We start from the raw sequence: 25,798 nt of genomic DNA on the forward strand, positions 1-25,798 counted from the left end.
TGATTCCTTACACTGGTTCAACAGCCTCTCTACATATCTGTACACGGCCATACACAGTATAGCACACTTTAACATTGGTAGTAGATTAGTAAAACCTAAAATTGCCTGTTGCTCCCAATCCATTCACAAATAAGGCAAAATTTAATGCAAGTATTATTATTATTATTGTTTATTTAACACCTCCAATTTACACAATGCAGTACATAGAGTATATGACAACCATATTAGTCCCCAGCTGATTGAAGTATACAATTCACTAACATATAAGTGCACATACAGACCCTAGAATTCATTTGGTCATAAGCAAATTAACCTACCAGTATATTTTTCGAGTGGGGGAGGAACCAAGGCACACAGACGAAACCCATGCCAACACATGGAGAACATACAAACTCCACACAAATAGACCTGCACTGGTAAATGAATTAATAACCCCAGTGCTGTGAGGCAGTCATGTTAGCCATTATACCACCGCTATGATAACTTACCCAGAACGTCTGGAACAGGGTTTTGCAGTAAGTTGGACCAAAATAAACGAACCTTACTATATTATACTAAATACGCATTTCAAAATGACCCCGTTTGTTCACCCTGCTGTCCCTAGCTCTGCTTGTTACAGCACCCTCAGTGACTGTAGGTGATCATGTCTGTGTGCATGAGAACGTCACAGAGCAGAAGCATTGAATACATGAAACTTTCAGAATGAGTGCATGAAATGATATCCTAGTCACAGACACTTCATTGGTTCAGCTGCCAAGAGGAGCCCGGTATAAAACAAAAAGTTACATTTCGGGTACACTTAGCTCAGTTTACAGAGGACTACCAAAGATAACAACTGTAACACTAAAAAGAATAAAAATCCATTCACCTCATTGTTCTGTGATGGCGTTGGTCCACTTTTCTTCCTGCACAGAGGATAAATCATAGTTTTAAAATCTATATAGAATATTAAGTACATTTCTGCAACTTTTGGACTTTGCTCTGAAATTATAACAAATCACTTAAACTAAAGGTTTCAAAAACGCGGCCCTCACAGCCCCCCAATAGTTCAGGTTTAAGAGATCTCCATGGTTGAGCACAGGTGGTTAAATCAAATTAGCTGAGTTAAGTCACCTGTGCTCAACCATGGATATCTCTAAAACCTGAACTGTTGGGGAGCCTTGAGGACTGCGTTTGGGAACCTCTGACTTAAACTAAACACATTGGGCCTGATTCTGAGTTGTATGCTAATGCAAACACATTTGCGCATTTTACTGCTTAGCAATTGCTAAAATATTCTAATGCACCAGCCGGCGGAATTTGTACTGAGAGGCCCACTGGAGCCCTCGCAGCTGCCCGCAGCAGTGGCCACAAATCCTGAAAACATTCACACCTCGAGTGAGTCTATAGTCACTCAGAATGGCCGTGGTAACAAACGTCTGTGTGCACGCAATCGCAGACGCTGGCTAGTACGTGCCCAGGAAAAGGCCCGACGCAAACCGCATGTTGGCCGTAACTCCCTGTAATCACCTGCAAAACGCTCTCTTCCTGTCAATCAATTGCGAGTGATTCCTTGCAGCGCGCTTGATTGCAACTGCGCGTGCACAATGTGGTTGTGACGCATGCACAGACCACCGATAATCACTCAACTGCGCAAAAATCTGCATAGCATTCAACTAGGAATCAGGCCCATAGTGTAATTGGTCTGCTAAGCCAGAGCTGCACACACAGTACAATGGCAAGTGGAATTTGTTAGCTTGTCAGATATGAATATTGCTTCTTTAAACCCAACAGCCAAAACCACCAAAGATCCCTGCAGTTTCCACGTTACTTCAGAAAGCAGATTTTGCTCACACCCTACAAAGGTGTAAACCAGTAGTTCTCAAACTCGGTCCTCAGGACCCCACACAGGTCACGTTTTCCAGGTCACCCAGCAGGTGCACAGGTGTGGTCAGTACTCACTGACATTTTAAAAGATCCACAATTGGAGTTTATTATTTCCATTGTGATTCTATGGGGAGACCTGGAAAACATGCACTGTTTGGGGTCCTGAGGACAGAGTTTGAGAACCACTATTGTAAACAATCTGCTTACAGTAAAGCGCAGACAAACGCGCAACACAATCTTCCGTCGGCGATTTCAATTCACTACCAGGTGTAAGTACTGTACACACGGGTTTCAATGTGATCCTCAACAAAAAATATGTAATATAATATACATTATAGTGTTCATTCTAGCACCCTGCACCTATCACAACCTGTGCAGTTCCTCATTCCTGCCTGGGCTGTGACTGTCTGCTCTGGTGCTTTTAACACACTCTGGTATGTATCTATGCAGTTTGCTGCCATTAGCTGAGTGTGGTAGAAACACCAGAGCAGAGAGCGACACCCCAGACAGGAAAGAGGAACTGCACGGGTTGTGACAGATGCAGGGTGCTAGAATGAACACTACGATTGAAATACATTAGCTAAGCATGTGAGTACTAACATATACCATATATATATATATATATATATATATATATATATATATATATATTCACACACACACACATATATATATATATATATACACACACACACACACACACACACATATACACATATATGTATACATACTGTATATTATTATTTTTTTAACAAGCAGAACACAAGTTCCATACACATATTCATCACGTGCAGTCTACACTCTTTCACCTAGTTTCACCCGAATGTGTTACAGTACCTTTAGCCTACTAAAGCGATCAGGACATAGTTTAAAGGTTATTACACATTGAAGTTTGTACAGACCGGTGTTACGTATGATGGTTTAAGTAATACAAAGGAGTATGGATTATAAAAAGAAATATGCAACTATCACCATTGGTTCTGCTCACATTTTGCAATTCTGATTAGGTTTGCTCAATGTAGAAATACATCAAATATGAAGAACGCATCTATTTTTAGATACTTTGCAATTTCATATATATTTATGACAATAATTCAATGTACTTGGCAAACACAGCATGAAACATTTACAAACCAGAAGCCACTGATGTGTCCTTACACACTGCTGCTCAAGTCGCGTCAAATAGCCACACTCGGCGTGCCAGGTCCCGGGCCGAGCATCTTTCTCACTCAAAATGTGCATCTTATAGGTATATATAAAACAACCGATGCGTATTTGAGTCTTGAATGGCGCAGCAAATACATATGGGTGTAGACTGTGTTTATGTTCCGTAGTGGGGTATAATTGGAGGAAGTGTGCAATATTTGGTGTATATCTATGTGGCATAGAGAAGATGCACAAATTTATGCTAGAGAGTCCATTTATACACCAAATATCGCACACTTCCTCCTACATATTTTCTGCGCCGTTCAAGACCCAAATATGCATCAATTCTATTTGGGGAATACACCTCTGTCACTGGCCGCAGCTTCCACTACACAACACTCATAACCAACAGAATTACCACCCCGAGTAGCGCCCATACCATCCGTTCTACTAAATAACGACTTTGCTAGAATACACTGATCAATTAGATGTGCAATAAGTGTGTGTGACGGAGTCTGAATCTGTGTAAGAAGTGCTGCAATGCAGCGGCAGAGGCTTATTCTCACGCCTGGTTTAAAACTGGTTCTTTGCGCAGCTCAAGTCTAAGCCCAGCATCTCTAGTACACTTTGACTGCTGCGATTCTCGAAGAGTCTCAGTTGTGCCGGGCATGTCGCGTCATATGGCGTAAAAGTGCTCGGTGTATGAGGACACATCTCTATGTTAATTGTAGAATGGTTATACACATGGTTCTAGTGTGGTGGGAATTAGGCTGGTTTGTTACTTAATGGCTACAATATTTACTGATGTTCAGAAAAAAATGAAGATTCTACAAATCAAAAAGAAAAAAATAAGTAAGTCCAAAACGGTTATAATGGTATCAGAACAAATTTATGCAAAATGTCCAAATTAAATTAAATGTAATGTTTCGTTACCATGTGTTCAAACAGGGTAGCACAGTGGCTAGCATTGTTAGCCCTTGTGCTTTGGGTTTGATTGTAAACAAGGGACAATCAGTGTGGAGTTTGTATGTTCTTCCCCATGTTCGTGTCTTTCCTCTGGATGCTCCAATTCCCACAGTTCAAAAACACACTGGAAAGTTAGTTGTTTTCTGACAGTGTGCGAGTGTGTGACAGATTGTGACCTGACCTGAATGTGAGCAAGTCTGATTGCAAGGCTCAGGGTAATAGGTTGACATCATATAAATAAATCAATACAAATATAATAAGAACATTGTGTTTGTTTGTTCCAAGTTGGCGCAAAAACTGCTGAACCAATTTTCATGAAAAGTGCAGAAATTTTGTAGTGGAAGCTCCTAGAAATAACCCTGGGTTCATCTCGATCCATCAAGGTATGGATGAGCAATAACAAAAACAAAATGTATTGACATCATCAATGCAAGAGATAGGTGTGGCACCATGGCTGGTAAGGGGTGGGGGGAGATATGATTTGGGTAACCGCGTTCAGTTGAATAGGATAGCCTACATAGCAGTCTGTGCACAGGGCACACAGTGACAGTGGTGGGTGAATAGGATATGCTATATAGCAGTCTGTGCACAGGGCACACAGTGACAGTGGTGGGTGAATAGGATATGCTACATAGCAGTCTGTACACAGGGCACACAGTGACAGTGGTGGGTGAATAGGATATGCAATACATAGCAGTCTGTGCACAGGGCACACAGTGACATTGGTGTGAGTGGTGGATGAATAGGATGGCCTACATAGCAGTCTGTGCACAGGGCACACAGTGACAGTGGTGGGTGAATAGGATATGCTACATAGCAGTCTGTGCACAGGGCACACAGTGACATTGGTATGAGTGGTGGGTGAATAGGAAATGCTACATAGCAGTCTGTGCACAGGGCACACAGTGACATTGGTATGAGTGGTGGGTGAATAGGAAATGCTATATAGCAGTCTGTACACAGGGCACACAGTGACATTGGTATGAGTGGTGGGTGAATAGGATATGCTATATAGCAGTCTGTACACAGGGCACACAGTGACATTGGTATGAGTGGTGGGTGAAAAGGATAGCCTACATAGCAGTCTGTGCACAGGGCACACAGTGACAGTGGTGGGTGAATAGGATATGCTACATAGCAGTCTGTGCACAGGGCACACAGTGACATTGGTATGAGTGGTGGGTGAATAGGATATGCTACATAGCAGTCTGTGCACAGGGCACACAGTGACATTGGTATGAGTGGTGGGTGAATAGGAAATGCTATATAGCAGTCTGTACACAGGGCACACAGTGACATTGGTATGAGTGGTGGGTGAATAGGATATGCTATATAGCAGTCTGTACACAGGGCACACAGTGACAGTGGTGGGTGAATAGGATATGCTATATAGCAGTCTGTGCACAGGGCACAGTGACAGTGGTGGGTGAATAGGATATGCTATATAGCAGTCTGTACACAGGGCACACAGTGACATTGGTATGAGTGGTGGGTGAATAGGATATGCTACATAGCAGTCTGTACACAGGGCACACAGTGACAGTGGTGGGTGAATAGGATAGCCTACATAGCAGTCTGTACACAGGGCACACAGTGACAGTGGTGGGTGAATAGGATAGCCTACATAGCAGTCTGTACACAGGGCACACAGTGACAGTGGTGGGTGAATAGGATATGCTACATAGCAGTCTGTGCACAGGGCACACAGTGACATTGGTGTGAGTTATGGGTGAATAGGATATGCTACATAGCAGTCTGTGCACAGAGCACACAGTGACAGTGGTGGGTGGAGGCACTGCCGGGACAGGGCCCCTATGCAAAGCAATACACCTAGAACACCTCAAACACAATGTTGATAGAAGCGATTTCATCATGGGCGAAGTTGCCGGTATCAGCTAGTTATAATAAGAAACTGCACAGAAAATACGTAGGTTTAAAAACAAAAATAACCCACGCATGCAGGTTCTGAACAAATTTCAGATATTGAAGGTGCAGCCAAAGAGGCTATCATACAGATGCCATACTCGGGTAACTCATTTATATACAGTAAAGCTACCTGGACAACAAGAAACCAGAGCGAGCACCTGTGTGATGGTTTTCCCAAATATTTGATGATTTTACAAAAGGGATTAACATACTATACTATTATTTTAAAGAGAAGAAAAACATTCACGTTTATCACGATCTCTTCAAAACAAGTAACAGTAAATTCCCTGTGTCATTAAATCCCCCTCTCCCCAGTGGCAATAACCCCCCTCTGGCATTTCCCCTTCTCTCCTTATGCAGAGGGCAGTGGAGCGGGTGTAGGGAGAACTGATCATCAGTAACTCAGAGTGCAGACATTGGTGAATAGTGCTGCCGTACATCTTTGCAGTTGATCAACATGTATAGATTATATCAGATTGGTTTCTATGGTGTTCAATGAACTGATGCTTGCATGTTAAATAAACCCCACTGTATTTTATAATAGGCGTTGTTATTAGGTTAGGGATCCAGTCACATGGTTCACAGTGACCAACAAGGTTCAACATATCGACACGCACCAAGTCGACATAATCAAAATGTCGACATCTGAAATATGTAAGAAAAAAAAAAAAAGTAATCCTGCACTAGAATTGTTTGAAATAATTCTGTGTTGATCCTCTTATCAGATATGTATTGTATATGTATTTATATATGTTTTAAATTACATATAATTAATTACAATGTAGTTAGTCTATCTTTTAATGTGACGGTGCTACCGTTTTACTTTATATACTGTTTTAAATACACACAAGAAAGGAAAAAAAGGACAAGCGATTCTCAGCAGTGCACTCAGGGATCAGTAATTCTATACATTTAAAACATAACTTATTTATACATAGGTAAAACACACTATTTTTTGAAGGTATAAAAAAGAGAACTATAAAAATTATTAAAGATGTAGTGAAAAAAAGAGAATCTGTGGCTCCTCCTGACTTCCAGGCCATGACCGTACACAGCGCACGGAGCAGGTACTCTGCGGTCATGGCCTGGAAGTTATGTTTTTTATCTATGAATAAATCAGTTATGTTTTAAATGTATAGAATCACTGACCCCTGAGGGCACAGCTCGTGAAATGTGGCCATGTGAAAGGTCAATATTCTCAGAATGCCGACTGTTAAGGTAAGGCGCCGCCGTTATAGTTAGGTTGTAGGGGAGGAGGGGGGATGTTAAGGTTAGGAACTTGGGGGAAGGTTAGGGGTTAAGGGTAAAATACTTACCAAAACCGCCACTTGTCCGACGTCGGCACTGAAACTGTTGCACGTGACTGCCGGGACCTGGAAGACGACACTGGAGCCACTGGGACCAGGTAAGTGACCGATGGGTCAGCAGGGACTTTAGGTCAACATTTTATCTGGTCAACATGTCATGCGTATAGACATGACGAATGTCAACATGTCCACGGTCAACATTTCAACCATGTCGACATTCTCAGGTCGACCTGATGCATGTACTGTAGACAAGATAAAAGTCAACCTAACATACCACACGCTTTAGGTTAATATACCCGTTATGCAAGTATTAGTATTGCTTTATAGAGATTAACATCCACCCTGTAAGTCAGTCATGGGCAACTAGCTGCCATAGCCAGGCCTTAACCATCAGCACCAGATCCGACCTGCTTTCTTGTCAGGTTTGTTATTGCAACACCTGTAATTAATGCCTCCTGATAATGCAATTAGATAGGTGTCTCTTTCATTAAAAGTATTGATTTAACTTATTTCTGAGATTACTGGTAATGTGCAGCCCATTTGAAGGTTAGAAGGCATATTATGTCTAGTGCTTTGGGGGTTTCATATGAGTGTTATTTGTTTCTTTAAGTCAGCTGAGTTACATAGAACCCTGGTCCATTGCCATCTGAGATGTTGGTATGTGTTTGAGGGTAAATAAACCACCGTACACAAATGAATATGAATATGAATAAAATGTTTCATTTCTAATCATGGCATGTATGTACAAGACTAGGAATGTGGCCTTTTGTTTTTCATTAGGAGTGGCTGGGAAATACAGGTTTTTCATGTGGATAAATGTGTAACCTCAGAAACCTTGATTAGAATACACAGCAATATCCCAAATTCATATATGCAGAATTGAATAAACAGTGTAGTGAAAATCATGCACAGAGCACAGCTTTAACATTGTTTAGATTGATTTCTATCCTTTAGGATCATTATTTACTATACAGAAGAATTTTAGGTAACAAGAAACACTTAGGATTAAGAGCCCTCTCGGTGTCGGTTAGAATGGTCATCGATGTGTTGATCAGGACGGCCCTGGAAACAAGCTTTTTAAATGGATTATTTTTTTTTTTTTTTTAAATGACAAACATAAGAGAGCACTAACAATAAGTATGATGTGAAATAACATTTATGAACTCTGGTACCTGAGCAGTTCAAATATTGTACCTGACCTAAGTCTTTAATTCAGTGGTTATTAAAAAGTATAGCAGCTTCCTAAGGAACAAGCATTAAGCTAAAGTAAGTTCTCCAAGTCAGGAGTAGGCAACCCTATGAACTAGTGGTACGTGATGATGTTTAAAGGGAGATGCGTCTTTGGGACTGCGTTGGAACACCAGCAACTGCACCCTACATCACCCCTACATTTTACCTCATACTCCCATAGAGGTGCACAAAAAAAAAATGTACGGCTACCGTATGAACAAATGATGTGTGTACTCCACATGACCTGTATCTCGCACCAGAACATGCGACCCAACATCGCACTGAAGTGAAATGACCCCTGTGAGTGGCAACCGCAGGGTCAGGCCCTCTCCTACTTGTGTGTGCTGTGATGTTCCTCCCCCAAGTCCTGTACGACCTCCTTCCCTCACAGAGGAAACGTTTCTAGCTCACTAGAACTTCAAACTAGAGATTCCAAACAAGACCCCATATGGGGAAGCCTGTGCCTTTGGTAAGTGAATCCTCACAGTCAAATAACAGTAAAAATATTCTGAAGCATGTAGTCACCTCCATACTACAAATATCTACCCAACTAGCTTCAGAAAAGGAAGGTCAGGGAACCACTAACATTTCTAGTACTCACCTATTAGTTTTGTAAATGTTTGTATAAGTAATGGATGGGACACTGGAAATGTTCTTGGCTTGTAATCTAGAACGTCTGGCACCAAAAAGGAAAAGCATTGAACATCGGTACTCTAAGCACACAGAATGGATTTGACATCTGAAGAGTTCACTGAACGCAGGATTTGTTTATGCCTAGTGATCTTTAGGTCTCTGTATTGCCATAGGTATAGTAGGCTTTGTGCATAGTCATTTATTTCACACATTAAACACGTGTTCTTAACACACTTTAATTTTGATGGACATCTCCACACACCCACCTTGTGAAAAGTGTTGTCTTTGCATCATTTATGATGCTTTCTTCATGTTCCAACGGTATGAGGTGAAGAGGTCGTCAGCGACAATGTCACCAGTCACTATGTCGGTGCTGGGATCCCGTCATAGCTGCAATGCTTACAGCATTCATCCATGCAGAGGTTACAACTTTAAACACTTACCAACACAGTAACATGCTCTAAGTAGCATTTCAGCCGACATAGAGCCGTATTCAATTTGAGCGGACCCGCGATACTTTTCGCTTACATCGCGTGTTTTGCAGGCGGAAAAGTATCCCCATATTCAATTTGAAAGTATGCGAAAAAGGGGACCCGGTGAAACTTAAACAAGCGGAAAGTCATGGCAGATTTGGGCAAATCAGCCTGACACCCCCCAAAAGATGCTGACATGGGGGTTTCCTATGGTACTCCCCGATTTGGCTTGCTGAAGGTATTAGTTGTTTTTAAACGGGCACAATATCTGCTAAATAGCGTTTTTGTATAAGTGGTGCAGCATAGTATTCAGGAGGTTTTTTTTGCACAAAATAACTTATCCCAGCAAATTTGGGGTACTTGAAAATGGGGGCCAGCATATTTTAAAGTTGCTAAAGTTTTAAAAATTGTGAAAAATCCACCTGCCACAAGCAGCTGCAATGAAAAAAAACACATGGGGCATACTTGGGGACCCCCCCAGAGTCTAGTTCGCTAGTTTTTAACTTTGTCCTCCAACATTTTTTTTACCCCAAATTCAAAGTGATTATTTTGGCGTTTTCTTAAGTATTTATTTTTATTTTTTGAAACAGTTTACCTTTGGGGGACTGTCTGAAGTCTGCACGGTGGTTCCCGCAGTGTTGCACCCCAAACCCCCAATTCTGCACTTTTTTCCGCCTGCTATTCATAGGCGAAACTTTTCCGCCTATTAAATTGCATTGACTAGGCGGAAAGTCTTTCAAATTGAATACAGCGATGCTTCTCCGCCTGGCGAAATGACGTCATCGGCGAAACTTATCCGCGGATTCCGGCTTTTTGCCTCAAATTGAATACGGGCCATAGTGAGGTCGACATAGTGACTGAATACATTGTCACGGTCAATCACCTGTCCACATTCCGCTCCAATGCTTTGTACAAATATAGAAGAGCTTTATGGGAGAGCTCATAAAAAGGTACAAAGTACACTATGGTGAGACAACTTGCTGCAAGTGTACGTAGACATAAGAAGGTGATATCCCATATAATTACTAATTCATATATTGGATTCATAGGGGAATCTGCCTGTGTAAGTCCTACTACTTTTTACACCACTTTGGTCACATAATATCCTCCAAACTTAGGAGCGAATTCATTAGGACGATCTAATTGTTTGTAGCTCCTGCCTAAACTGCATGGGAGTCATTCAATTGTCTGCGTGACCAGCCCCTCTCTCACACAGGAATGCACATTATTAGCCACATTGAACAGCTTCTCCCGGGCACACTGCAGTTACAGCGCGCCCGGCATTTGGGAACAGCCCCAATGCACCTCAGGAGGGTGCAAGCAAAAATCCACAGTTAGTGCAGCGTACAGTTCAGACGGGAGCTACAAACAATTGAATCTCCCCAGTAATGAGAGAAGGTCGGTGAATTGCAGCTAATGGATATATTTTATGAGCCGATTCACTAAACATTTATGGAGAGATTTTGTTTTTCTAATGCAAACAGTACTAGAAATAAAAAGGTGAGAAAAAACTGTAGTAAAAGTAGTATAACGATCTAACTTTACAGTATGATCAAATAGGGAACCCTGACCAACATACAGTAAATATATCAGTTTTCTCCCCAGGCCGTTTACGGCAGGCGCATCGCATTCCCGGTCATTCATCTTCTCCCGTCCCAATGCACCGCATTGCCGGTCACCCTCAATGTGTCTTTGTTGCCACGGATGCGACACGGACGTCACGTTCTTCACAGTGGAGGCTCAGTGTCCGCCAGCAATAAGGACATGTTAGTGAATGTTCCAGGTGACTGGACACGGCGCATTGGGGCGGGGGGAGGTGCCAGCAGGGGACGCAGCATTGGGGCAGGGGACAGGGTATTGAGGCAGGGGAGAGTGCAGAGCAGGGGATGTGGCATTGGGGCGGGGGGTAGTTGTCCATTACAGTGCAGGGGCGGTGTCAGGCTGGAGGGCAAAGATCCCTCCTTCTGTATAAAAGTTCAGGCGGGAACAGTCACCTGAACTGATTAAAGAGAGCCTGCAAGTATCTGTAGAGCTGTATAAAAAATATATTCTGTGTAGCCTGCAAGTGGGGACAGTATCTGGGCCTCTAAGAAGAAGAGAATTAATATATAAATTGTTATTTCAAGTTTAAATCATTATAAAAGGTCAGGATTTAAAACATTTTATTATTGCGAAGGCCGTCCAGCCACTTCTAGATGCCATCCGGCTGGAAAGTTTTCTGGGGAGAACACTGTATATGTTTTGTAAATCACCTGTTTTTATGTTATTATTCTTATATTTTATGGACATTTTGGGGAAGTAACAGATCAACCTTTAATGAATTGTCTTCTACGGTTAAATTCCATCCAGTCTTTACGTTGGAAACCTGCAGGCTCTTCGATCCATTTAGATTTGCTTTGTAAAATTGAAACCAGGTTACATGCTAATATAAGGATAAAGTAGCTAAAAGCATGCAAATAGAATGTAAAACAAAAGGTCATAATCACTGGAACTACACATTAACCAGTAACACAGCACTGCAGAGAACGCCACACCTTGCAGTGACTCACGCTTTTCAGATGTAGTCAGCTTGACAATGACTTGCATTTACTATCAAAATACACCTAATGGAACTGAAATATGAAGTACAAAAGGTTTCCATAAAATATTATACCTTTAGTAAAGTCCAAGTAGTACAAAATAAATTTACAGGGCAATTAAAAAAGCAATCCCATTAAACTTTCCTTTAACATAAATCAATGTGGAGCTTATAAGAAGCACCTTGGTTTGTTTTTTCAGATCATGATTAATTGTTGAAAATTCTTCAGATTTTCCAGTGCTATGTGAATACCATGGGAACCACAGTCATATGGCACAGGATGACGCTTGCAGTGAGGCTTTGTAAAGTCCCTTTAAGCTCTGTTTTCATTGTGACATCCTCCCCCTTTATCCCCTCTGCCATCACACGAGGATAGCTAAGAAAAAGGACTACTGTATAAGAAACATGCCCAAGAAGGTATTTAACTTGCTACTTGAATAAAACGATTAGATTATATGGCATTGCTGCTTTAACATCTAATGTAAATCACTACGGCTCGCCAGTGTTACTATGCATTTAAAGGAGAATTTCACTGAACACTGAATATTTTGTATTGGGTGATTTACAGTTAGTCTAACACAAATATATAAGGGGCAATTCCAATAATAGTGAAGCCCGCATTATGCCATCTTAATGTGGAAACGCTGCTAACGGCGGCACAGACAACACCGCTCCTCTTGCCACGCACCCCTATAGGAGTGCGCAGTAATAGGAGCAATGCTGCTCTGTCCTACATATCTGTAATGTGTTCAGTCACCACACATCGTGGATAATTGAATTGAAAAGTAAGGGCTTGGTGGAGAACGGAACACTATTTTGCGATTGAATCTTGTTTTCGCACAACGCATGCTCGATAGCCAAGAGAAGCAAGCATCCTAGGGGCAATTCAGAGCCGTAAGCAGCTCAGTACAATCTCCACTTGTGGCTGAAATGCCTAATTGGGTGGAAACGGAGCATCGCTCGTAGGCCGTTTAGCGAGGGCTTATCAGCGGAATTAGTTTTGCAAGATCCGTCTGTTTGCAGATGAGTTTCTTGAACCAAGGATAAATATAGTGCAAGTGGGCACTGATAATGATGACAGTTATAAAAGAAAGAGCATGGACGGGGAGCGATGCGGTCGCTTTTATGCGTACAAGTCTGCATACAGGTAATTATCTCCATTTTTCTCTGGCCACGCAATATGAGAGCAATTGCAGGTGACAAGATCAGCCCCTTTCTCACCCAGGATGCTACCAAAACCCTTGTACATTCACTGGTCATGTCCACATTTGGACTACTGTAACCTTCTCCTAGCTGGCCTCCCCAAATCCCATCTCTCTCCTCTCCAGTCTGTGCTCAACGCTGCTTCCCGGCTCATCTTCCTCTCCAAATGCTCCTCATCTGTATCCCCTCTTCTGCAAGCCCTCCACTGGCTCCCATTCCCTTTCAGAACCCAAATCAAGGCTCTCACACTCACTTACAAAGCCCTCACCCATTCCTCTCCCATTTACATCTCTGATCTCATCTCCCTTCACTCTTCTGTCCGCCCTCTTCGTTCACTTAATACACGCTGCTTTTCATGCCGATTACTTCCTCCCACTCCCGCCTCCTAGATTTGGCCCGTGCTGCTCCTCACCTTTGGAACTCCCTCCCTCTCCCCATCAGACTCTGCACCTCTCTACAATCTTTCAAATGAGCACTTAAGACTCACTACTTCATTAAAGCCTTCCAGCTCTCATCCTAACTTGCTGCTACATCTTCCTTCCTCCCCGCCTACCCCATCTGTGTCACTCATGTTTGTCTTCCCCTCCCTTAAAGAATGTAAGCTCTTTCGAGCAGGGCCCTCTACCCTCTTGTGCTTCTCCCTACTGTAATTTAATTTATCTCTTACTCCCCACTAGGGCAACTAACACCTGGCTGCTTATGCGGGCATAAAGGTCGCTAATATAGCAATGTTCATCCATGTCCTGTATTGTATTGTATTGTAAGTCAATGGTTACTTATTTGTCTATGTACTTTGTAAGGCGCTGCGGAACACTTGTGGCGCCATATAAATAAATGATAATAATAATAACTCTGCATCAACAAGAGGTCAATAACAAAATGATGCAGATTTATCAATTTCAAATATTTGAATGGATTATGCAAACCTGGCATTTTAATAGAAAGGTTTTAATTATGGATACATTCAAATTAATTATAATTGATTTAAATTATTCCATATTGAAGCATTGGGAAAAATGCAATGCATCCGCAGTACTACAGAATGGGTGTAACATGACAAGAGGGGCTGGAGCCTCTGGAAACAATTGTTCCAATTTGCTCCCATTATTTGTATTAGCATTAAAATTGCTAGTACAATACACAAAACTTACGCCACTGTGTATGAGGCATTCTTTCATACCTGCTGCCCTCTATGGACGCTCTACTACAGTGATTTTCAACCTTTTTCAACTCGAGAATACACTACACCCAATTTTGAAATTGCTAAAACACATCATCTGGCGATGTGGCGTGCGTGAGTAACCTATGACCAATATAATAATACACAAAATCATGTTGATCTGATATATAACACAAGAAAGAGGGATTCTAGATATATAGGTTACCGTTTATCTATTGTTCTAACTTGGACAGTAAACCCATGTTTGTAATTCATTTAGAAACAAAGATCTACAAATATGTTAATAGATACAAAATAATAAAAAATAAAGAGCATCAACACTGTTTATGTATTACAAAAATAGCTGGTCAAATGCAAATTACAATAATGCTACAAAAGATTGCATTTAACTTAGAAAAAATATATATATGTTACGTAAACAAGCATATGTAAGTAGGAGGAGGAGCAGAAGTTAGCACAGATAAAGTCCCAGCCACATAGAACACAATAAGTCAGTGGTACAGTAATGGTCTCTGCATGAGCCCTATGTGTTGTGCATGAAACTTCACCAGCATTTTAGATCTCACATCCAAGTTTACATGATTCTGCCATATATACCGAAACCAAACAATAAATAAAGCACATTTCCCAGAGTGATAAAACCAGGCAGCATCCTGTTCCTCATCTACATGGGTCATCCAAGAGAATAATCAGCACTATGAACGTGGACAGCACTAGCTGACCCAAGAGTAAGGGAGGATCCAGCTTACACCCCAACAGCAGAGTGCCCCGCACACATCCACACAACACGCTTGGGGCTGGAGGTAAGAGAGAACAGCATGCATATCACATATAACAGCTAGTATTGTACCATGCCATGTTCCCTGGGGTCACAGCGCTCCTCACCCAGCACTGCCCCAGACGCATGTGAGGCTGCTGGTAACATGACTGGCTCAGCCAGTGCGCCACTTTTGAGCGGGACATCTTGCTGCCATACGCCGAGGGCCCCCGCATCCCACACTGCCAACGTGGCGTGCTTGACCCATGATGTCACGCCGCCGCGTCTCTATACATCACCGCCCAGGTGTGCCTGAGCATCCTAGAAGAGCCAGCAGCCAGTGCCCGCAGTACAAGTAAAGGCGGCCGCGGCTCTGACTGAGCTGATCTCGCACGGCATGCTTGACAACCAGCTCAGCGTTTGAAAAACGCTGCTCTGATAGGTAATACACAAATGAGCTTTTATCATACAGTATAATTCAATAATAAAATGATTTGATATTAACATGTAATGCCAGTTTAAGGATACGAGTAAACTGACAATTAGAGGACAAATATATTTTGGCTGCCTATATGCTATTGTGGCAGATGATTGTTTCGTTGCAGAGAATAAAACTGCAGGATAGTGTACATTATGTTATAACGGCGTCTTGGGAAACACTGTTTCCCAACACTTGATATTTTGGGGATATTAAAGGGGAAGTCCATTCTCAGACAATTCCATATGTAGCAAATAAGCGGGCCCGTAGTACAAGTAGAGGCAGCCGCGGCTCTGACTGAGCTGACCCTGCATGGCACACCTGACAACCGCTCACGGCACACTAGTGTGCCACGGCACAGCGGTTGAAAAACGCTGCTCTACTAGGTACTACACAAATGAGCATTTATCATACAGACAGCGTATGGCCCATCTACGACAAGCTGCCAACTGGAACAAGATAGCCAGCCTACCTTGACCACAATAGAAGACAGGGGGAACTGTGTGAATCACTAGAACACAGGTTAGTTATACTGTACTTTGCATTTATGTGCAATTTACGGATTAGTACCCAATACTGAAATGTGCAGATTTGGGTGGCATTAACCTTTAAATAAATTCCCAGATCTCAATGTGCAATACACAACTGCAAGCAACGGAAAGGGCCAAATCATTTTAACCTTTGCCTTAGAAACCTCATGCACATCTGCAATAAATCTAGTTAATACTACAGGACATCGAACTGTCTTAAAGATATAGAGATTAGAAAAAAACCACACACTTGATAAGAACTGCCAAATGAGTAAGACGCAATGACAGGAGATAGGTGGGTGGGTGGGTCCCTGTGACCTCACAAAGATTCATATAATCCAGTAATCCAGTCTAAGAAGAAATACACAATATATAGCAAAGAATATAAACTAAAGTTGGATATTAATGTTAGATATGTGCAATTCTACAGTATATGTTCTAAAATTCTAACAATGAAAATACAGTACCTGTGAAGGCTGAATGGGTTAAAGTCTAACAAAAAAAAAACTTGCCTAATATATAAACTTTGTTGTATACAAATCTGTATTCAGTCAACATTCTTCCTGCACGTGTATGACAGGCCCCCCACATAGTAACTCTGTACTGTTGGGAACCATGCTCTCTATTCACTGTCAGTGCATGAGGCTTCCTGCTTACCTCCATCCCCCTCCCCCACATCAGCAACCTTCATGTCTCCTGAAATACTCTGGGCTGTTGCAGACATCTCAATGAACCAACTGGCTGCAGTTTGTCGTATCTATGAAAACTTACTTCAAACCTGGACAAATAAAGGGCAAGTTACAAAGCTGAAATCAAAAAATGTGCTTAGGTCCTACAGAGGTCCTAACAAACAGGGTTTGGTACGATATGTCAACATTCATAAGGTCAACATGATAGAATGCCGACATTTCATCCCTGTTGCCCAGCAATAACTTATCTGCTCCCGTTGTGTCTTCCGGGTCCCGACTGTCATGTGACCATCAGTTCTGGCGGATTCACCTAGCGGAGAAGAGTTCCTGAGAGTATACCTGCCCTATCCCTAACCCTCCCTCTAGTGTCTAACCCTACCCTTACCTCGCCCTAGTACCTAACCATAACCCTCCTGTCCCACAGCTTAACCCTAATGTCAACATTCTGACAATGTCGGCGTTGTATGTCGATATTCTGACAATGTCCACATGTTGCCTGTCAACATTTTAACATAGCCGACATTGTGAATACAAACATTGCTCTTACCGACCTAATGACTACATCCCAACAAACATTCACTAAACCTGGAAATTGGAGGTCTACCTTCAGAGAATGGATCACTTCACCAAGACACAGGAGGGGTTAGGGGGCATTTAATGATAAACTACCCTGTAATTTTATAGTGGCAGTATTGTCTATACATTTACAAATACTACTATTAACAGGATTGTTTATAGCTAATTATGAAGGAGAAACAAGTCTGTTTAAAAAAAAAAAAGTCTAGGAGGTAAAATGTCCTGAGATTACATGGGAAGGCCTCAGTTTCTCCCAGTCAAGAGAAAACACAATTGTAGCCATTTTATTCCTCATAGTAGATGCTTTGTCCTATTCCCCGGCACTTCGTTTCTAAAGCTGCTTAAACTGCATTTTGTTTTTGGTTTTCATATTAAAGTACCAGTACCCTAAACTGTAATCTCTGCATAAGCACCATGAAGATACAGGAAAATAATAGTTCATTGTAAAGATTATATTACACTGCAAGTCTGATAAAATGTGACTTATACGGACAGCTGCAGCTGCTCTCACATGTACAGGAGGGGATGCAGTCAGGAAGCAGACGGTCGAAATGCCGAACGCCGGCTTCCCGACTGTCAAATCCCGGCAAGGTACTAATGACAGGCGTCGAAATCCCAACGCCTGTCATTAGACCTACGCTGGGAGCCCGACATACTGAACGAAGGTAAGCCAGGCGCAGACAGCCGCGAGGGGGGGGGGGGGTTAGGTTTTACGGCTCCCTGGGGGACTCAGGGCATGCGGAGGGTGTCCGAACTCATACAGGTCTAAAACACCCACGTCTGTCACAGGTCCTGCCACAATACAGAAAGTCTGCAAAGCTCAGTTGTGTGAGGTAAGAAGTGTCAGGATGGAGAAAGGGAGGGGAACTATGGAAAATAAACTACTGGGGAGGGCTAATGGTGGATTGGGACAGATGCAGTATCTATGTATATGTTGACAGCGTCCAAATAATATCAATATTAGTGGCATTTCTGACATTAGTCACAATGGGGTAGATGTACGAAGCCCAGAAGCGGTATCAGCGCACGTTATGTGCGCTGATACCGCTTCTCCCCGATGTATGATCGGGGGTCTGGGCGGTAAATGACAGGGGCGCTATACGCCCCTGTCATTATCGGCGCTGCTATCTACAAGATAGCAGCGCTGATAGCCTGGGCTATGTACAAACGGTCAGATCGTCTGACCGTTCGGCCGGCTGTAGCTGTCGTTATCAACAGCTAAAGCCTGGCGCTAGCCTATCCCCACAGCAGGGACAGCGCTGTCCCTGCTGCGGCGTCTGCCGGCTCCAGGCGGGGATCTCGCGATACTTGCGAGATCCCGCGCATGCTCAGTGGAGCCGGCCGGGAAGAGACACAGCGCATCAGCACTAGGCTGATGCGCTGCTATCTCTAGCGGGTAGCGCCGGAGGGGGGAGTTAACGCTCCCCCTCCCCGGCCGATGAGATGTTTATACATCTCATCGGTAGTGCTTCCTGCTTCGCCTCGATAAAGATGCGAAGCGGGAAGAGTTATAGCGGCACGTTAAATGCCGCTATAATACATCTACCCCAATGTACCATAAAATATAGTATACACTGGGGATGACCCAATTCAGCGCGCTCCTTATAGCTATTCAATTCAGGGCTCTTAAGGAGCTATTCAACATCATGCTGCATTGAATCGCCCCCACTGAATGGCTAATATGCATGTAATGGAACTATTAAATTTAGATTATGGCAGATTCAAAAAAATAAAAAATTGTAAAAGAGGTCTTCTAATTCAATAATCAAATGATTGGATATTAATATGTATTCCCAGTTTAAGGATCTGTGTAAACTGACAATTAGAGGACAAATATATGCCATTGTGGCAGATGATTGTTCGTTGCAGAGAAGAAAACATCAGGATAGTGAAGATTATGTAATAACTGCATCTTGGGAAACACTGTTTCCCAACACTTGATACTTTCGGGAAGTCCACTTTTAGACAATTCCATGCAATTCCCCATGTAGCAAATAAGCTAGCAATATACAGTATTTAGCTATAGGGCAGAAGCATAGATGGACTCCCTGGAACTATAGGTAACTGGCAAGTGGGTTATGTTACTATACCATGCACATCTTACATGCTTTCAAAATGCACTGTTTACACAAAGACGTGCTGGTTTAAGTGCATTAGCCATGAGTTAAGCTCCTTATAGAACATGTCACCTGACCTTAGGTTATAAATCATGGTCTATAATGTGGGGCTTATTACTTGTCTGTACAGCCAATAAATTAGATATGAATGATTCCACCAAAATTTGCCAAGCTGTGATTGGCCCAAAATCTGTCTTCAATATCAACATTTTTCTATTTTATCAGAGAATAACACCCTTCACTACATCACATCACCCCTCCCACTGGGTTGGGTATGGGATCCCGGCTGTCAGAATCAGACAGCGGCATCCCGACATTCACAATCCTGACACTGGAAGGTAAGTTCCCTACGCCTAACTCTCCTTCCCTAGTGCCTAAACCTAACCTCCCCTAAACCTCCCCCCTTAGTGCCTAACCCTAACCCTCCCCCCTAGTTCCTAACACTAACCTGCCGGCGGTCGGGATTCTGGCACCAGTGTTTAGACCATCGGCATCCCGTCTGCCCGGATGCTGACTACATCTCCTCCCACTTCCTGCCAGCCAACTGAAATGAATGTGCACTCTCAGGTTCTAATGAGGAATGTTTCGGCCCTGGTAATAAATCCCAGTATGGAGTTCCATGATATGCCTTACAACCCAGAAATATAGCCTGATCCTTTCTATTTCTACTGCTGAAGCATCACTGGAAGCTAGGAGTAACACTCAGGTACAGAGAGGAGAGAAGCCTCTGCAGCAGACACTGTATGACAAAGGAAAAGAACTGCTGTTCTCATTATATATAATTCAGCAACTTATTACTTACAAATACATTTTTTAATAAAATAAGTCATTAAAATCATCAATATGCACATTCTGACAGCGTATAAACCTCATTAATTATAGTGGATACTTAGGTGGAATAACTTTTCTTGCAATGATTTTCCAAGCCAGAAAGTTTTTAGAGAAGAGCTCAATCCATTTAGGAGGAGTGAATAAAGTATTTGTGGAACAATAGAGTCCCTCAGTTCTATGGTAAGAGGCTGTGACCGGTAAATATGATCTCTTCGATTCTGCAGTGTGAATGACTGGCTCTGCAAATACTCCAAGGTATAGTGTTGCAATGTCTACCAAACTGAATAACTGCATGAAGGTCCCAATGGCATAACAGGCTGTCCGTATGCAACAAAAGTCTTACTTCCTTAAAGTATTTCAGTGCAAGCAGGGTGCTTTCCTAAGATTAATCCAGTGCAGGTGTCCTGCAAAACCACAGATGTCCAGGCACCTATGCCTGTGGCATCTGCTACATATCAGTAACCCAACGTCGTTCCCACAAATCGTCTCTGGCTTGGCAGTATTTCACACTACCAAGAGGAGCCTCCATGAAGGACTGACGTTTACCTCCGATCGCTGCGTCATTGTTGGAAAGCTAGGCCAGGCAACAATCTTAGCAAGATTGGTACAGACTCTATGGCAACTGCAGAGGTTCCCGTCTGAAATGTGACAATGGCACCAGTCCCTAGCAGGATTTTAGGTAATTAGAACCAAAAGCAATGCACACAAATTTGGTATGAATGGTTGAAAAGTTTTACCAAGCATAACAAGGGGTTTAATGTTTCTCAAATACAGCTTGTGGAACAGACAATATTTTTGTATATTTATAAAGTGTCTCTAGAACTTCATTGTACATTTCACAAGCACTCTATGACAATCAGTTATCTGCTTGCAATTTATTTTGTGCAGCTTTGTCTACATATACGGCTTTGTGCATTGCTTGCCACCCATTTCATTTTCGTGGATGACTCTAAATTGGATGAGGATGCAATTGTAAAATGTACTTAGTGGTGTGGCGCTGCCTGACCACAGATATTGGTCACTCTGTGGTATATTTTCATCCTTCTCTTCACCAACGTTTAGCAAGGTACGAATATTTGAATTTTAGCACATTGGGACTTACAGGAAGGCAAAATAACAGGAAGGCAAAATCAACAGCAGTGCATTCCAATAGGAAGGAGCTTCAGACCAAGGGGTCAATCCAATTGATTGCAAAGGGTGCAAATTGCTATTGCCATGGCGTTGGGGCTGTGAGCATTTTTATGCATATTCGGGCTGCCGTCAAGTGGATTGAGCCCCAAGAGTGATTGATAATTATAAAAGGTAACAGAGACTTCAGAAAAAAGAATACAGCAAACTGTCACCGAAAAAGAAAAGACTGGAACCAGGAGACAGTATAGTTCTAGATCAGGGTCAGGAAGCACATCAATATGGCAGGGACAGACTGCCAGAAGTCATATTAACTACCTTACTTGACTATAGGGAACTACTAACAGCTGGAAGAGGGTGCGGTATGGTATTAGCACTGAACATGGTCAGGAAGTTTGACAGATATCTTTCCCAAAAGACAATCTGAGCATTCTCATTGAGCACAGCTGATTTCCAAATCCAGATAGTAAATCTGCATCTTCATTATCCCTATAGCTCAAGGTCCTCATGCTCCAACTGCTGAATGTAGTCACTGGCACTTAATTATAATTTTCTTTGAACCTTGTTTCTTTGAACCACTGGTAGGATGGGACACATTTGTCTGCAAAACCTGCAAAATTGTGACTAAAAGAAGCACCTGTCGCAATTTGATAAAAGGGATGATACTGTTTCAAGATCATCTGGATGAACAACAATACTTAGCCAATCACTAACTTGTTGTGTTTAACTGATCTCTTTAGTACGGCTCTGGTTGTTCTGTAAAGCTGGGTACACAACTATACCAGTGGTAGCCAACCCTGGTCCTCAAGAGTTACCAACGGTACGTGTTTTGCAGGTCATCTCACAGAATAACAAGTGATATAATAGCTCCACCTGTGGATCTTTTCAAATGTGTGTGTTAGTAATGAATACACCTGTGCACCTGCTGGGTGGTGTGGAAAACGTGAACTGTTGGTAGCTCACGAGGACCGAGGTTGGCTACCACTGCACTATACGATGTATTGTGCGCTATATATTTGTTCCGATGCAGATTGGGAAGATATATCTAACACATCGTAACGTGTGTACGCCTGATCTGTCGTTGTCGGCAATCGTTCATCGCATCATACCATCCACTGTGCTGCACAGCAAATGGGACAATGCAATAAACGATGCTGTATAGTTACATGAAGCATGCAACGCTACATTAACACCACATACGCCAGATCGCTCAGTGTAATCGGCGCGCGATGTATCATTACATCGCTTCGCCATGTCACACCATCGTATGGTGTGTACCCAACTTTAGTTTAGAAGTCCTTTCTCCAGCTGCATTTTTCTTTTTCATGTAAGTCATATTTCTTCATAAAGCCACAGCGTCACTATAAGTAAAAGGTATATTTTGTTTTCACATCAAAAATGGCCTTCAGTTCAAATGGTGGACAGACTGACTAGTACATAAAAACTGGGTTTTCACCAATGTTTTGAAAACAATATGCAGGTTGAGATCACAATGTACATTGGAATCTAATTGCACTTCCAGATAAAACTAGTGTTTTGTGTCCGTTGTATGAAATATACCAGATAACATCCCAATGTATCAGTCATCGCATTAATGACATGTACAGAAAAAGACATGGAGCTTTCTACAGTATGTTTTGGAAAAAATACACCAGCTCTGTGCACAGTGAATTTCTACAGCCAAATAGCGAATGACAATTGAATAATTGCATTGTGCAGCATACAGTGTATTGCAGTGATGGTATACAGTGTATTGCAGTGATGGTATACAGTGTATTGCAGTGATGGTATACAGTGTATTGCAGTGATGGTATACAGTGTATTGCAGTGATGGTATACAGTGTATTGCAGTGATGGTGTATTGCAGTGATGGTATACAGTGTATTGCAGTGATGGTATACAGTGTATAAGGGGAGGAGAGGAAGAGACTCAGACAGCTGACACTCTGTGGGCTGATTAAGAGAGGCTGCATTGCGAGCTGGGACATGCTGCGGATTTCGCAGGGAAGCGGCTGTGCAATACCGTCCAACTAAATGCAAATGCAGCAGGAGGTGCATGCATCTGTGATAAAAGTGCAGCATCCGTAGACGCTGCCTCAGATCACCAACATGACCATCAGTTGCTGCTTTGGTCGTTCTGCGTAAGCGTCCGAAGACGCAGACCCTGGACTCTACACGCCCCCGTTTTGGAAAACTGTTTCAGTCGCTGCCCCAACTCCGCCCCCAAACTGCAGAGCATGTCAATCATGCAATGGCTAAAGGGGGAGATTCCGAGCGAGAAAACACAACCTATTTTGCACATGTGCAGAACAGGTCCTGCGCCGGCCCTGAAATAGCCCGATCTCGCCTCTGAAAAGCTAATAAATCTCTCTACACAGCCATGGCTACATACCCAGATCTTTCTGCATGTACAAAAGATCTGAGGATGCGACGGATGACCCGCGGGACCTCTCGTCAACATCGTGCGTACACAATGGACGAGATGAGCGATTTGTCGTCCCAATGTGTCGGAATCTGACAAATCGTTCAACATATCGCGTGTAGGGGCCCTTAGAGTACTGTAAAAGAGACTTCACAAAATTCCTCATCCTGCCTTGCAGCAATCAGATTAGATGGCCCACCACCCTCTTATTTTAAAATAAAGTTATTATTTCATGAATTTTAAAATAATGTATATATGGGTAGGGAATAGGGATGATAAAGAAAACCAATACCTGAAATGATAAAAACACCTTTTTTAAATTAAAGGAGTCTTGAGTATTTTCTGCCATGATAAGGACACATTTTTATATTTTGACATCATTAGCGCAACATCATTTCAGGTATTGTTTTTTTGCTTAGTTTCAAGTTTTGGGAGCCCACACATGCTCTCCGAGTGTTGCTGCTGTTAGAGATTCATCTTACTCATTTTTATTAGCGCCCGATTAGTCTTTTTGCTTCGGAATGATAAAGAAAAATGACAGACATGGAGGAGAGCAATAGCAGATGTGATAAGCACACAGAACACGTGGACAGAACTTTACAACGGGTGAAGTTCAAAAGTGACTACATAGAATCTGTCATACTTGTATAACCAAAGGCAGTTATCAAATATTATCTGCTACAGGATATGCAGATCCAAGCACACACATCTTTTCACTCCGTAATAGTATTAAAAAAAAAAAAAAACCTCATGCCCCATAACATGAAGCTTTTGCGTTGAAATGTAAATTATAAAACCTTTTAAATAATGTTATCTTTAGAGGGGGGGGGGGGGGGTATATAAAACCCCTCATTATTTTTTTATCTTATGCTCATTTCACGCAATTAAAAAATGTCAGTAGAAATATATTTGTACAGATGAACTACTAGTGACAGGCAGCTCTCGCTAAAAGACAAAATTATACAAGAAAGACCCCACACAGTTATTCCCATGCAACATATACCAGCATAATGTTACATATTATAGAAGTCTGATGCTCATCCCAAGCCATACTCCAACTACAAGCAGCACTGCAGGACACCTGTGCTTCCCCACAGCTGCAGTGGCAGGTGGCCTATCGCTGTCTATGTCGGTCTAGCAGAGGTACCAGGTGCTGGGATGGGACATCAGAGGGCTCAGGTGTCTGTGTGGCCAGCATGACACAGGAGGCAGATCCCGGCCTGCAGCATCACACCCCTATACATATCACCGGGCTGTCAGTGACTCGGTGCGCCCTAGCCCCTATGTTCTCACCCGTTCGCTCCCTTCCGCTTGTTGATGAGGTAGAGCAGGATGAGCGCCGCCCCGGTGGCCGAGCAGTTGCGGACAGTCAGGTACTTGCTGTATACAGGCGCCATGGTCACTGTCAGAGAGCCGGGGGGGAGGAGCTGCAGAGGAGAAGCCGGTCAGTGGCGCGCAGCATGCTGGGAACTCGCCTGGCACAGCCATTAGCTCCGCCCACTAACCCATCACTACAGCAACGGCGGCGTGGTGGTGATGTGACTCAGGACTGGAGGAAAGGTCTAGCGCAAGTGGTGGCATGTGTGTGTGTGTGTGCTGCTGAGGCTGGCACTGAGAGGGCGCAGCCTAGTGCAGGATCAGGCAAACTCTGAAACAGAAACAATCTCCCTGACCCTCTGAAGAGGATAGCATTCTCTATATATACAGTATACATTCAGATGGGATCATTAGTATCATTTCCCTGCATTACTTATTAGGTATAA

At 42.7% G+C, this 25,798-nt stretch overlaps 1 protein-coding gene across 2 annotated transcripts in view; it reads right to left on the reverse strand.

Moving 5' to 3' along the window:
- Nucleotides 1-25,491, reverse strand: part of ABCD3 (ATP binding cassette subfamily D member 3) — an 87,705-nt gene extending 62,214 nt beyond the window's left edge. The window contains exons 1-2 of one of the 2 annotated variants that reach the window (XM_088443963.1): nucleotides 25,329-25,491; nucleotides 869-905 (exon numbers count right to left, since the gene is read on the reverse strand). In XM_088443963.1, the coding sequence (XP_088300089.1) occupies nucleotides 869-905; nucleotides 25,329-25,432 (141 nt within the window). In that variant the 5' untranslated portion in view covers nucleotides 25,433-25,491. The remainder of the gene's footprint in view (nucleotides 1-868; nucleotides 906-25,328) is intronic. The other variant, XM_088443962.1, reaches the window with a different exon arrangement.
- Between the last annotated feature and the right edge of the window lie 307 nt (nucleotides 25,492-25,798).

This window comes from Taudactylus pleione, unplaced genomic scaffold, assembly GCF_031769625.1.
Source record: "Taudactylus pleione unplaced genomic scaffold, aTauple2 ptg000341l, whole genome shotgun sequence".
Classification (NCBI taxonomy): Eukaryota; Metazoa; Chordata; class Amphibia; order Anura; family Myobatrachidae; genus Taudactylus; species Taudactylus pleione.